Raw genomic sequence first — 13,798 nt, forward strand, 5'->3', positions numbered from 1 at the left:
CAAAGTTAATAATGAATAATTTTTCTATCATGAGAATAAATGCTGGTATATAAAACTGAAGGAAAAAATCTTTGAAGAAAATTTATCTACATCTATTATCAGTCATATTTGTGCTCATAAAAGCATTTGCACTTGATATAAGCTGTTGACGTTCCAAAAATTGAAAGCTGAATCAAATTTCAAAGAATCTTGTGTCATTCAAGAGAATTCACTCATTCATTGAGAACCCCGCTAGAACACCTTCTTGTGTGTTGGAATGCTTTAGCAGTTTGTTGAATCATCCTGATCAGAGGTCCATATCTACTCAAGGTCAATTAAATTACTTGCTGGTCAAGTGGCAGATGTATGATTTAGGGTGTTTATAGAAACGGTACAGGGTGTAATTAAAATTTTACCCCGAGTCTATTAAAGCCTTCACCTGTCTTCAAGAAATTTACCTTTGTTTACCTACAGACATTCGCACCACCTGTCTTTACATTTTCGGAGCGCTTCAATAAACACTCATTCTCAGATTATCTGGTTATATTGGTTAGTTAAGCAAGAGTTATCTTTCTTGATCCAAAAGTATATATATGCACATTGGTCATACAGGGTTGTATACATTTATAAATCTTAAATAACAAATGTGAATGCATGTATAAGACATAGAAGTGGCCTATTTACACTAACTGGAGCTTTTCTTATCATCTCATTGATATACTTCATAAAGGACTGTCAAAACGTAAAAACAAGTGATAAGCCTGAGCCACCCAGATATAGAAGCAAGTTTGTTTATAATAATGGCAAATATTATCATGTTGGGTGCCTGCAAATACACGACAAATACAAAATCAGATGATATGGAGATTTAAACTGGAGATTTTGGGCTCTTGTTGCTGCTGGGAAATAAATAGGTCATTTGGTCGCTTACTATACATGCTATACCTGGAAGGTATATGAAAGAAATGCAAAGTTGATCACATGGGATATTTCATTGTAGTTCTATGACTGTGCCATTCAGATAGTTTAAAGTCTCAAAAATTTGTAGGTTAAATTAAATCTTTGAGTTGCTATGCTGACATTTTTCAATAGGTTGATTGGAGAATATTCGTTTTATCAAAGTGGGCAAATGAATGAAGGCTCAAAAAGCAATAAGAAGAATTAGAAGATCCCTTCAGAAAAATAAAAGCACTGTACATGTCAACTTTCATTGTTGAAAATGCTACGCAAATTTTAAAGTTATGTAATCTCAAGTCTACTTAAATTCAATGTGTCCTAAATATAGGACTCTTGGGATACATCGGAAGTTTGAATGACTATATTCACTGTATTTAGTAGGTAATTAGAATCTGTATGATGTGGCAAAACACAAATTGTTATGCAATGATTTGTTCCTTTTGAACTCTCAATAAATTGTTAGCAAATGGTGTTCAAATCAGCATTTGTTATTTACAGTTATCAAGTAAGGCCTATAAAAAAAATTGCATGTTTAGGGTAACACTGATGAAAAAATTAGGTTAGGTAGGTAGGGATTTTTTAAAATTTTATCACATTTTTTTCTGTCCATTGTATTTGGAATATCATTGATGTTCAAGATACCTAAGTTCAACAAAGTTTAATAAAAAGAAGTACAATACTATATTGTGTGGCAGTATGTTAAATGATTTACATTGATATTCTCACAATGTCGGGTCTTGACTCCCACTGACACGAGTGGTCTGGGGACCCCTGATGTTGTGTGGGTTACCAGGTAATTGTTTGATGCTGTGACATTTTCCTGTATATATACAATTTTATCCATTTCATGATGCTGATTTCTACGAAAGAAATGCATTATTAAGGTTTTGAATTGCTTAGTTGCATACGCTGCATATAACTGCGTGAGATTCATCAGCATTCTTACACTTGTACACATAAAAAATCTGCTTCTATTAGTAAAAATGATGATACGGATTAAATTCAAACTATTTTTGAAATGCACACAATTTCAGAAATAACTTTTTAATAGATAATAATAAAAGTCTGTAACTTCAGTGTGAGTTATATCTCTTATAGGTGACATATTATATTACATCCTAAAAACTGTGACTGGTACAGTTAAACCCAATTATTTTTCGGGGGGGGGGGGGGGGGGGGGGGCAAAATTTAATTTCCAAAATTTCTGAGGATTCCAAGTCAAGACACTATAGTTAATAATAACCCTTTGTGTTCAAGGTACAGATTATAATTTTGCTTGATATTGAAAAAAAAAAGATGTGGGTAGAGTCAGGATAAGTATCAAACAAAGAAACTTGCCAGTATAAGTAAATTATGATATTGTACAAAAAACCGTCCCTTACTGGAAAAGAGGACTTTTATTGTATGATTTACAGGGTTTTCTGTTGCATTAGAAAACTTGTAAATAGGGATTTTATTCTACCACACAAGTAGTTTTTAAATTAGATATTAGGTGTGAAATGTTCTATTTAATCTTTTAAATTATGAAAAGTTTTCTAAAGGAGGGAAACTGTAATCTTAAATTGAAACATATTAAATTCTTTAATTTAGAAATTTTGAAAAGTAAATTTATTTCTTTGATAAGTTTCTAGAGTTATTTATTTTTAAAATAGCTTTTTCAAATAGACGAAAAGATTGTAAATTAAGCATGTTAAAATTGTATTTTTCAGATGTGGTGAAAATTACGTTGGAGAATTTTGTGAGGATGACAACCCATGTCGACCGGATGCCCATTTCTGTGAGAACAATGGAACCTGTAGAATTATAAATACTGCTGACGGATTCAAAGGACGCTGTGATTGTAGACTGGGTAAACAACTTGGAGTTATCTTTCTTTTCTTGAGTCAGACATAAAATAGAGTGTGATAAGAGTTATCCCTCTTTGTACTTGCAATATTGGCAATTTTTTTAACAATAATTTTTCATAGAGAGATAGTGCACAGCAAGTCATTGCTCTTTCCTACTCTATTACTCTACCCTAAATTGACAATTCTAGTTTTAATAGCAAGACATTTATAATCATTAAAATTCCTTGAAAATATTCATTGATATCCCATCTTACTGGAAATTCTGTCTGAGGAAATTTTGAAAAATCTATGAATTTGGTTTCAACTGACTGATACTAAAACCAAAATCAAGTATTATATTGTACATGCTGTAAGTGCTTGATGTGAGATTGCAGTATATTACTCCATTTTTGCATCTTTATAGGATACTCTGGAACTCTGTGTGAGATTTTGGAACCTACCAGTGTGTGTTACCACAATCCTTGCCAGTATGGGGGCACCTGCTACAATACTGTCAGCCTACAGGATTATGCCTGCTCATGTCCTGTAGGATACAGAGGTAGGCTGTATGGAATATGTAAAGTAGAACCTGATTATGTATAAGTAATGGACACTTGTTTGATATATATACATTCATTATATCCCTATTTAGTATTATCGGAATAAAAAACGAGAAATATTATTTGTAAAGAAAATATTACACACAATAAAAGGAAAAATCTTAAATCTTTCAGTTTGTATTTTAAAATGAAGAAAAAATTGCATGTCAAGGTCACTTACAAAAACAATGCAATATGCTAGCAAACATGTCAGTTACTAGGTAATATTGTTTTGAGATATAAATTCAGATAGAGACCTGAACTGAAGCTTTAGTTGTGAAATGTGAATTCATGTTTGACAAAACACTGTCACAATAAGCCTGTTATTTCAATATGCACTTCCTAATTTAACGTTGAAGTCAATTATATGAATTTCTCACATGTAAATTGCAAAAATAAATACATCTTTAATTATTTAAATGTTTCAGGAGTTAATTGTTCGAAAGTGGACCACTGTGCCCCTAAACCTTGTCGTAACCAAGGTGAATGTCACGCCCTGGATGATGGTTACCAATGTAACTGTCTCCGTGGTTACAAAGGAGACACCTGTATGGAAGATGTCAACGAATGTGTGGAAAATCCAGACATCTGTCAAAATGGTGGAACGTGTGACAATAGACCAGGGTCATACATGTAAGGTTTCACTCAGTTAGTAACAGACTTGCTCCTTTCCATGGAACTCTTAATCTCAATCCAGGGACAACACTTTTCCCCATGTTTTAAATTGTGTTGTCTGTATTTGTTTTATGTCTATCTTCACATGTTCAGTAATCTAACCCTGGTGTTCTGCTTTACGGAAGGTGTGGTTTCAAAACTTATGACAGGTTGATATGTATTTTGTAAATAATTATGTGGCATGCAGATCCTAACAGCCAAATTATTTGATAAGTCTTCGCTAGAAAACTTTCGATTACAGAGCAAGGAGAAACAGTCCAACCATATACAAAAACTGAATCAATTGCATGCTATACATGCACATAAATTAAGACACTTTCTCTAATTTATGACACTTTGTCTATTACATGATATTTAAATTTTTGCTGTTGATTTTTACCCTTTGTTCCTGCACATACTTGAAAATACTCGAAATCACCCTTGTTAGTTTCAGAATCCTCTCTGTCCATTGGTGAACTTTTCAAATCTTGTCATTCAGTAGCATCTACTTTAATGAAAGTATTTTTAAAGTACCAATTTAAATTGACAAGAGTTTTAGGTAATTGACTAAAACTTTTAAATTTGAAAACGTGCATTACAGCAGAGATAGCAGACACAAGTAGAGCTAAAGGTCCTAAACTGTGTTCACTCTGCACTGTATATATGACATAATCTATGTGGGACCTTGTCATTTAACAGAAATTGAGTCAAGATGAAGGTTATATATATATATACCATTAAGTATGTAGGTGTGTCGGATGTACCGTACTTCATAAGCCATTGAGTGTAGTGTTAGAGTAAAGTTGATTTTACACTATTGTCATTGTTTTTAAAAGTTAAGTACAATTTCAAATCAACTTCAGTTAGAATTGTCTATATTTGCGAAGTGTTAATTTCAGTCAATATGCACACTTGCTATGTGATAAGTCAAAGAGTTTTGAAGTATTTGAAGTGCTGATTTTTGTGTGTTAGAATGTAATCCTTAGCTAAACCTAGTTTTGATGTTTGGTCCACTATTGAGTTCTGATCAATAAATTTTTCCTATCTATTTTCATCGACAAAAAGTCAGATAAGTGTCAATTTTTACAAAAATGTGATCAAATCTGGCTTTTACAGCAAAGCCTTGTAGAATAGTTTTTGCATGTGTCAACTCAAATTATCCCAGGCTTAACTGTTCATCCCTCTCCCTCTGATTGGCCACACAGCACGCTCGGTCAGATGACTGTCATGTGACTTGCCTGTGTGTGAAGTCTTTGTAGCCTGTTATCTGAAGCAATCTGACACATCTAATTCCACAAACAAATAAAGAAATAGCTCTATTGATCTTGCAATCAGTTCCATAATGGCATCGATAAATCTTGCCTTTTTGATCATCGGTGGTTCAATGATTTGAGGAGGTTAAATGAATAATTTACAGGAAGTCTTTGTTATTTGAAACAGATTTGTATAACGCTGACTTTTTATCCCAATGATGCTGTGCATTGGTTATTATGAAAATTAATTACCTTGTTAAGCAATGAATATGTTTTGTTGATTTTCTGATCCTTGATTAGATTTTGTTTGAATATGAATAACTATATCATCTTCCGCTTTTGTAAACAAGTGCAATTACATGAACCCAGGGGGATTCCTTGCCCAATACCCACTAGAGAATCCATTGGGTAATGAACTATACATTTACACTTGTGTCCACTGACCACTGATTTTGAACTGCTAATTGTTATATCCCAGGTCTTTGTTTTTGTGTTTAATGCCTGAACAGTTGGAACTGATTGACAGCTAAGACAATGATGATAGGACGAGACACGTTCTGGCCACAGGCCAGTGTACTTACCTCCCCTGCTTGACAGGTGCTTCCTGACAAATTACCTATATATCAATTAATAAATGGCCCTACACTTCAGCTGTTTATCAGTTACACAAAAATCAGTTCATTTCCTGCAGCTCAACTTTTACATATGTGTATAGTTTGTAATTGATATATTAGTGGTGTATTTTTTGGTGTATTTGCAGACTTGGAAAGTTATTGATTTTGAATTTAAATCAGGGTCAGAATTTTGATGTACTTGGGTTTATGACAGCAATGCGGTGACTTTATCTCTAAGATCTTGATGAGTGTATATTCAGCTCTTTATACAAAGTTACATAGGGGTATCGCAACAATTGTGGAGTCAGCTTTCAAGGCCCTTACAGTATCTTGGCGAAATAGTTTATATCTATGTGTACTGGAATTTTGATTGTACAGATGATCTTTGAACAAAGTCACTTCCCATGTAATGCCAGCAATAAGAATGCTAAATTTACTGTGTGATCGCTCCATAAAACTACATGGTCTTATCTTATTTGATTAGTTTTTTTTATCTTTAAGAAAATGATATATCAACACCCAGATGAAAAAAAATAATAAAATGAATTTTAAAAAATTTCATGACATGTGTAGTTATTGTGGTTTAGGTAATCTAATTGTATGATATATTTGTAGGTGCATCTGTCCTAGAGAATACACCGGGAGACACTGTGAGGAACTGTATGTTCCCTGTCAGCCTTCACCCTGCAGAAATGGGGGCACCTGCATCCCGTCCGGAGGTCTCAGCTACCAGTGTATATGTCAATCAGGTAGGTCCAGTACCAGGAAAGAGCAGAGCAGCACAGCTAGTACACCTCTCTATATAGCTAGTAACACCTCTCTATATAGCTGTGTGCTATTTAGGGTATATGGGAACTCTGAAGTAGTGCATATTCACTGCACTTTAGGAATAGAGTACTGTAGGAAGTATAATGCTGAGTATGGCACAGCAAAATGTCATACTGCAGGGAAAAAGGAAGAGGGTATTGGAAGTAGTGTATATTTACTGCAAAGCACAATGTTTTAGGATAGTTACTGCAAATGAATCACTGTTAACAACAAAGAAATAGATGTGAAGAGTGTGCATAAGCATCAGCAAGAACCAGCAAGAAAAGCAGCATGAGGACTAGAACCGGTAGATCAGTTACAGTCCCATAACAACACCTGTGCCCTATGGTCTACATGCTTTGAAAGTTTTTCTCATCTCTGTAGGGGACTGTTTGTGTTGCATTACATTCAATATCAGAATTGCATCATTTTCCCCTCCATTATTAGAAATTTAAAAGAAGTTCAAAGGAACAACTTCTCTGTGTACCATTTAAATGATGTAAATATTTTTTTGTAAACGTGATGAATTTATCGTTGAAAAATGAAGGCAAATAAATATTCTACAAATCACAAAAGAATTGTGAAGAAAAAAAGTTCAGAAAATGATATTGACAATTATTATAAAGGGATTTTATTTCATTGTCCAGAGATTGACAAGTTTGTTTTCATTTAATTGTGAAAGGAAATTGGTCACAGTTGATCCAAACATATCTACAAACACCCAATATATCAGTTCAGCAGTTACAGACCATGCAGTAACAATGCCACTAACTTTAAATCATTCATCTGAATGCTGTGTTTTCTCAAATCTTTTTATGTTTCTTTCTTTCATTTGTAGTTGTTAAAGTCTGTCTGTAGTGCAAATATTGGCCATTATGTATAGAGTCTTTTGTTGAACACGAAGCATATTTGGGTCTTGAATGAGATTTAATTGTCTCATTTTCTTCTATTTAAGAACTGTGTGCATGGCTGGCTACTGCTAAATCAATTTGAACATAGCCTATGATTAGGAAATCTTCGTTTAAATCAGGTGCTTATTTGCAATTTGAATATCCCCTTTTTACTTACACCCTGAAATGTTGACAGAGGTTTGAATGTCCGCGAACCAAGGGGGCTGCCCTAAGAGCGTCACTACTCCAAATATTGTGTGTAAGGATCAGTCTTTGCCGAGTGATTAGGGACAATCATATACAGTTAAAAGAATTTATTTGTCTCTTCACGAAGGCTTTGATTCCAGTGCTTCTGTGACTCAAAGAAAATACTTCTACTTGCAGAAATGATTTAAACACATTGTTGAATTGATATGACAGCTTGTTTGCTTTACATAAGAATTTTACAATTCAAAAGCATTCCAAACAAACCACAAAAAGTTTTAACACTGTTTTGTAGTACCAATGTAATGAACGTCTTTCATATCTCTGAAGAGTTTACGAACTCTAAAAGATGACATGCAAGACTCAAATAGCTGGATCAGCCAATGAAATAAAAAGTTGAACATTTTAGTGTGCAACTAGCATGCCAATTTATAAATTCCGATTATGATAAAAAATTGTCTATCAAGTTAAATTGTAATATGTATTAATTTATTGGTATCTAACATATTAAATTTAAAAGGCATATATGGTTCCAGTGAATTATGTCTAAGGATAGTCAATTAGTATTATTCTTTTTGATCTAAAAAATGTTAAGCTGGTGCATGTAAAATAGAAGACAAGATTTGTCATAATATATATGTTAAACTGAGGCATATTGTGTGTGTATTGGGCAAGGTTAATGTAAAATTCAAGTGCATGAAGCCACAAGAATCAATTACTATGTCGGAGAGGCTGACATTCGGATGTCTGCATGTAGGCGTGTACCATGTGCCAGTTATAGGTTCAAGTGCCTGTACAGCATATATTTATTTATATTATAACTTAACTGTATATATACATGTGTGAATGTGCATCGGGTTTTAATTGTCTACATACAAGCAGGTTAAAATACTGATTGATTATGTTGACAATGATAAATGGTTTGGGCAGGTGTTCATTAACGATAAATGTTGATGAGATGACATCGAGTTTTAGCATAGATATAGAGGAATTGTGCTAAATCTTGAATCTCTTTACTGTGAAATCGTAACTCTATTGTTTTATCAGTTTTGTCATCTTGCACAATACAGGAAATTCCTAAGTATGGTGAATCATGTTCAAGCTGAATCTCTAGACTCATGGGTATGTCCTGGTGTTGGTGTGATTGTAAAATGTTTTATAGTACTTTTACAAAAGTGGTCACAATGAATAAGGTGCATTGTTTGCATAGATCGTGACTGAAATACTATAAATCATGGTCATGCTGAAAGAATTCAGAATCTGGGATCATTCCTATATTTATGCTACTTGGATTTGTGAGAAACTTTTCCTGTAGTAAATCCAGTCCATGTTTTTGTTGCTTATTAGTCTCTCTCTCTCTCTCTCTCTCTCTCTCTCTCTCTCTCTCTCTCTCTCTCTCTCCATGCATTTAGACCCCAAAAGCTTAAAAATGTTTCTTTATGGGAAAATGTATTAGCTGGGAAATGGATATAAAATGTCTCAACTTTAAATATAGTTATTAAGGAAGTGAAGACTTGCTGAAAACGAATTAGAATAAAATGATCAGTTGTCATGGAAATGAAGGTTACTGACCAGGCAGAAGTGACAATAAAATTAGGGGTAGATTTCTTTAGCTGTGCACTCAGGCTTGTTGGCTTTGCCTTGGTGAGAATATTAACAAGATGGAAAATACGAGGTCTCTGTCGGAGCAAACTTATTTGCAAGAGGTGGAAGCTGAAGTCAGGAGCAATTCAGCAGCTCCAAGAGGGATGAATTGATTTTTGAGCAGTTTTGTAATAATTTCATAGAAATCATTAAAAATATTGATTGCATTATGGGCCTCCATGTAAAAGTGGGATTATGTGTTTTGACATTTATCAAACTTTGGCTTAGAGCTGAGATTCAATCTTTCCATTTTATGCATTCAGCTTATTTGAATGCTTCACATTGGATCTATTTAAACAGATACGATATTGGGAATTTCGCTGTTCTTCACCCAGAGATTTTTTTTTAAAAAAGGGATAAAGCAAAGGAAAACAGAAATAAAATCTATTTTAATTAATCAAATCAGTTTTCAATTAAGAGTGTTTAATTCTCTGACTAAAAAGAGGGTTTTCCACCACAGTCTATGATATTGATGCAGTTCCTATGTGTGGCCATTATAAGGTTTCCTTTTCACAACATCAAATAATTAACAATCAGTAAGCAGTTGATTTAGGTCAAATTTATGTAAATTCATTCTTTGTAGTCAAGGTACATATTTGTGCCCTAGTTCTTTGTGAATGCTTTCTAAAGAAATGCACTTCCTCTAAACACTGACAACTCTTAGTCTCGGGTTAATTAATCAAACAATATTATTCTGACAACAGGGGCTGATGTGTTGAAATCAAATAAAACATTGATTACAATCAGATCAACAAAGCCCTAATGAAAACAAGTTTTCCTAGATAAATGAAAATGATAATGCATCACTTAAGAGTGAAATTCGAAATGCTTAATCGATGATCGTCTTTTATGAGCTTCAATAGTTGTTTTGGGGAGACAATGGTTTATTGGGTCTGGAGTTGGTGATGTGAGAGAAAATGAGCTTTGTTAGCAGCTCTCAGTATAGACTTTGTACACAGACTGGTAAACTCTGGCCTCTCAACAGTGATTACCTGTATTTACCTGGGACGCTGACGAGATTTATTCTAGACTGCTCGGAACAATAGTCAACTCTCTCCCGAACCTCCTTAGACATGGAAATCAATTACAAGACTCTATTTGTCTTCTTTAATCTGAGTTCTAGAAATTGATAGCTCTAAGCAGGGATTTGTCTTGATTTAATTGCTGATGTTCAGATTATAATGCAGAACCGAGAGATAAAATGATTGTAAATTTACAAGGTACTTGTTGGTTAAAAAAAGAAAGGCATGGAAGCACATGAGATCAGCTGATCACATAAAACAGGGGAGATCAATCCTCACAAGGCTCCATTTGGAATTTCTCAGGTTAAAGAAATTTTTTACCTGAACTTTTCCTCTGCAAGAACACTGATGAAAAATAAAGTTTATTGTATATGAGTAAGAAAAATATCAAGTTTTATGGTTTTCTATGGTGCAGGTTTGGAAAATGAATTCTAAATCAATTTCTTTATCCATTTATCAAATTAATGAATAACAGTCTATTGTACACAGAATCCATTACCAAAAATTCACAGTAACTCTACAAAAGCACTGTCTCTTTTTGGCTGAACTTCCATTAAGCCTTGAACAATACAGTAAGTAAATCATTGTGTTCAATTGTCTGGAACTGTGTCGCTTGTGTAAGCGTAATGGTCATCCGTCCATTTAGCTCGGGCAGTTACAAACACTTATGCCCTAGGACCCTTGTCTTCTGTCTTGTTAGTGACCGAGAGAAAAAAACCCCACACCTGAGCATATTGAATTAAGATAATGTCCATGTACCACAAAGCTTTGCCCATTATTTTGAGTTTTAATAATGGCAATGCACCATTTTTTTCCCATGCTAGGAAGACATTCTTAAACATGAGCAAATTGTTGTCCAGAATGGACAAAAAAAAGTACCATGTGGAATGAAAATGTTTTTAACTTTAAAATCTTTAAATATAAGAAACAGAATTTGTATGTTTTATCAAAAAGTTTTTTTTTTGTTGTGGTTGGTTTTCAAACTGGTTTACTTGTAAACGATAAATACTAGTAAAACCCAGCATAACCAAATTGATAGATTAATGCCCTGTTTGACAGATTCTGGCCATAAACAAATAATTATACAACACTTGTATGACATAACAATTCCCTGTTGGAACCCCAACTACAACCCCCTATTATTGTATTTTATGGTTAGTCACTCACAAACCATTGAGTGGGGCCCCATTGAATGGTTGGCTGAATAGCACAAAACATTTCCCATCATACTGCACACAGAGAAAAACATTCTCCCTACATCCAGTCTACCGCCATGTGACCAAATCTCTTTAATACCTATTTGTCAGCCAAGTGGAAAACTCTGGAGTGCGTAGCGTTTGTATCGCAGTGGGTATAGCTGTGTACCCCTGACTCTGGTCTTAGAGTGGAACTGATCTCTAAACAGACAACTGCTATTGAGGAGTAATTACTGTGGACTTGTGAAGTGGTTTGTTTGTCTGAGTGATTAATGCCAATTAATACTACAGCTCGATTAGTGAACACTGCGAGTGGGATCATCAGTGTGTCTGGTGCTATATGTATAGGCTCACTCGAGGACTTTGATTGACACTGCAGTGTGTGTGTAGAGCAGAGAAAAAGGAAATTTTTTAATTCTTAGATAGTATTTCAGAGTGTGACATACTATAGTATATATATTTTATGAGAGGAACAAGCTGAAGTGCCATAAAGTTTTGTGTACACAGGGAGATTTCTGTTTTGTCGTCCCGTGTTGATCAATAGTTCGGGGAGCTATCAGAGATTTGGACACAGTAATTCCCTGGGATTACATGACTGCTTGATATGAATCACGGACCAACATTGTCACCCTTGTAGAATTCTTCTTCATATCATGTAGCACAGTCCCAAACATTTACTATCGCTGTCTTCAATATCTATTGAGAAATCATGGGAACTTAATTCTAGAGAGGAAAAATGTCGACATTTAAGAATTTATTACCCAGTTTGTGGGTTGTCTTGCTGCTCCTGATATGCATTGGTAAGTATGGAAAATTCTAAAATATTTTTATAAGCCATAAATAATGCTAATTGAGCTGATTTAAAAGTTTCCATTTTGAATTGAAATAGGTTTTATGAATACAACTTTAAAAGGTGGCCCAATTTTTGGATCCATGCATTTCTTTTTCATAAATTAATATTCTTTATCATATTTTTATATAATTTTTGCTGCATGGAAAAATCCTCTTTATTTTAGAACATATCATTCTCTTGAATACGAGATTAATTAATAAATATGAATTATTAGTACCGTAATCAATTTCTTTTTTTATTGTTACAAAATATTCCAGAAAATTTACATTATATTTATAAAGAGTTCTAGGAGTATTCAATAAAGAAAAAAGCTTTAAAGATGTTTGTGAAGTGGTAATATTTTTTCTTAATGTGATGTTAAAACTGATGTTGATTGAAGTTGATGATTAAGAATCTTATCAGATCTCTCAATCTGTCTTTATGTTCTTCCAAGAAGTGGCAGTCTCAGAGTTCTTACAAATGACGATATGTTACACATCTACAAATGTTGGGGGCTTGATGTGGCGATTGGGAACTTTTTTGGCGGCAACTGTTTTCTTGACACAGATTTCTTGACGCTGAGCATGTTGCTTTGTAAAACAATATCTGTGGGAAACTGGGGATGAGTTTCTCTGCCGTAACTGTTTCTTTCTACCAGTGTCTTTTGGCTAATTTCAAACCAGACTTTGGGTTTGGGATGACATTAAGAAAACCAGCTGTTTTAAAGGCAGTAGACCCTGGTTTCTAGTTTTGTGAAACTTGTCAGGAATTTTTTAAAAATAATTGGAAATATGCAGAGTTTACGTACTTCCTGCCAAAAAATGAATTTCCTGTTTAATTAGTTTATAAATTTTCAATTGCCAGTTCCTCCTGGTCTTATTAGTTATTTTTCTTATGTTTACTTTGACACATATTTAATTACATTTTGAAATTGCTTTTTCACACATATTGAATACAGGCCTATTCATAGAGAGTATTAATAACAGACACAACTCAAAACTTTGACACTCTTTAGATCTGTTAATTGCTCTACTTTGCTAATTATGGTCAGTACTCTAAGCGTCTTGCTGTGAAAAAAAAGGATTAAGTACTTGAGGCTGTTACTTTTTAATCATCATGGACAGACTTGAAGGCATGGGAAAGTCCCCCAGCCATCAGAAGACCTGTGAAAAACCAATCTAGGGTCACAGTGTCAACTCTTCTCCAAGTGTACTTTTGTAAAGAAGTTTGTACCGGTACACCGTGGAGTCAGTAATTTTGAGAAAAAACTTAAGCCGCTAATTAAGACGCTGAAAAAAAATCTTGCCTGAAGCAGGACCCC

At 34.0% G+C, this 13,798-nt stretch overlaps 1 protein-coding gene across 3 annotated transcripts in view; it reads left to right on the forward strand.

Annotated features, from left to right (window-relative positions):
- Positions 1 to 13,798, forward strand: part of LOC128157108 (neurogenic locus notch homolog protein 1-like) — a 48,119-nt gene that overhangs the window by 6,331 nt on the left and 27,990 nt on the right. For 2 of the 3 annotated variants that reach the window (XM_052819483.1, XM_052819482.1), the window contains exons 3-6: positions 2,646 to 2,785; positions 3,187 to 3,321; positions 3,790 to 3,994; positions 6,498 to 6,631. In XM_052819483.1, coding sequence (XP_052675443.1) covers positions 2,646 to 2,785; positions 3,187 to 3,321; positions 3,790 to 3,994; positions 6,498 to 6,631 — 614 coding nt within the window. Of the gene's footprint in view, positions 1 to 2,645; positions 2,786 to 3,186; positions 3,322 to 3,789; positions 3,995 to 6,497; positions 6,632 to 11,580; positions 12,446 to 13,798 lie in introns of those variants that run through there. The other variant, XM_052819484.1, reaches the window with a different exon arrangement.

The sequence above is a fragment of the Crassostrea angulata genome, chromosome 7 (assembly GCF_025612915.1).
Source record: "Crassostrea angulata isolate pt1a10 chromosome 7, ASM2561291v2, whole genome shotgun sequence".
NCBI lineage: Eukaryota > Metazoa > Mollusca > Bivalvia > Ostreida > Ostreidae > Magallana > Magallana angulata.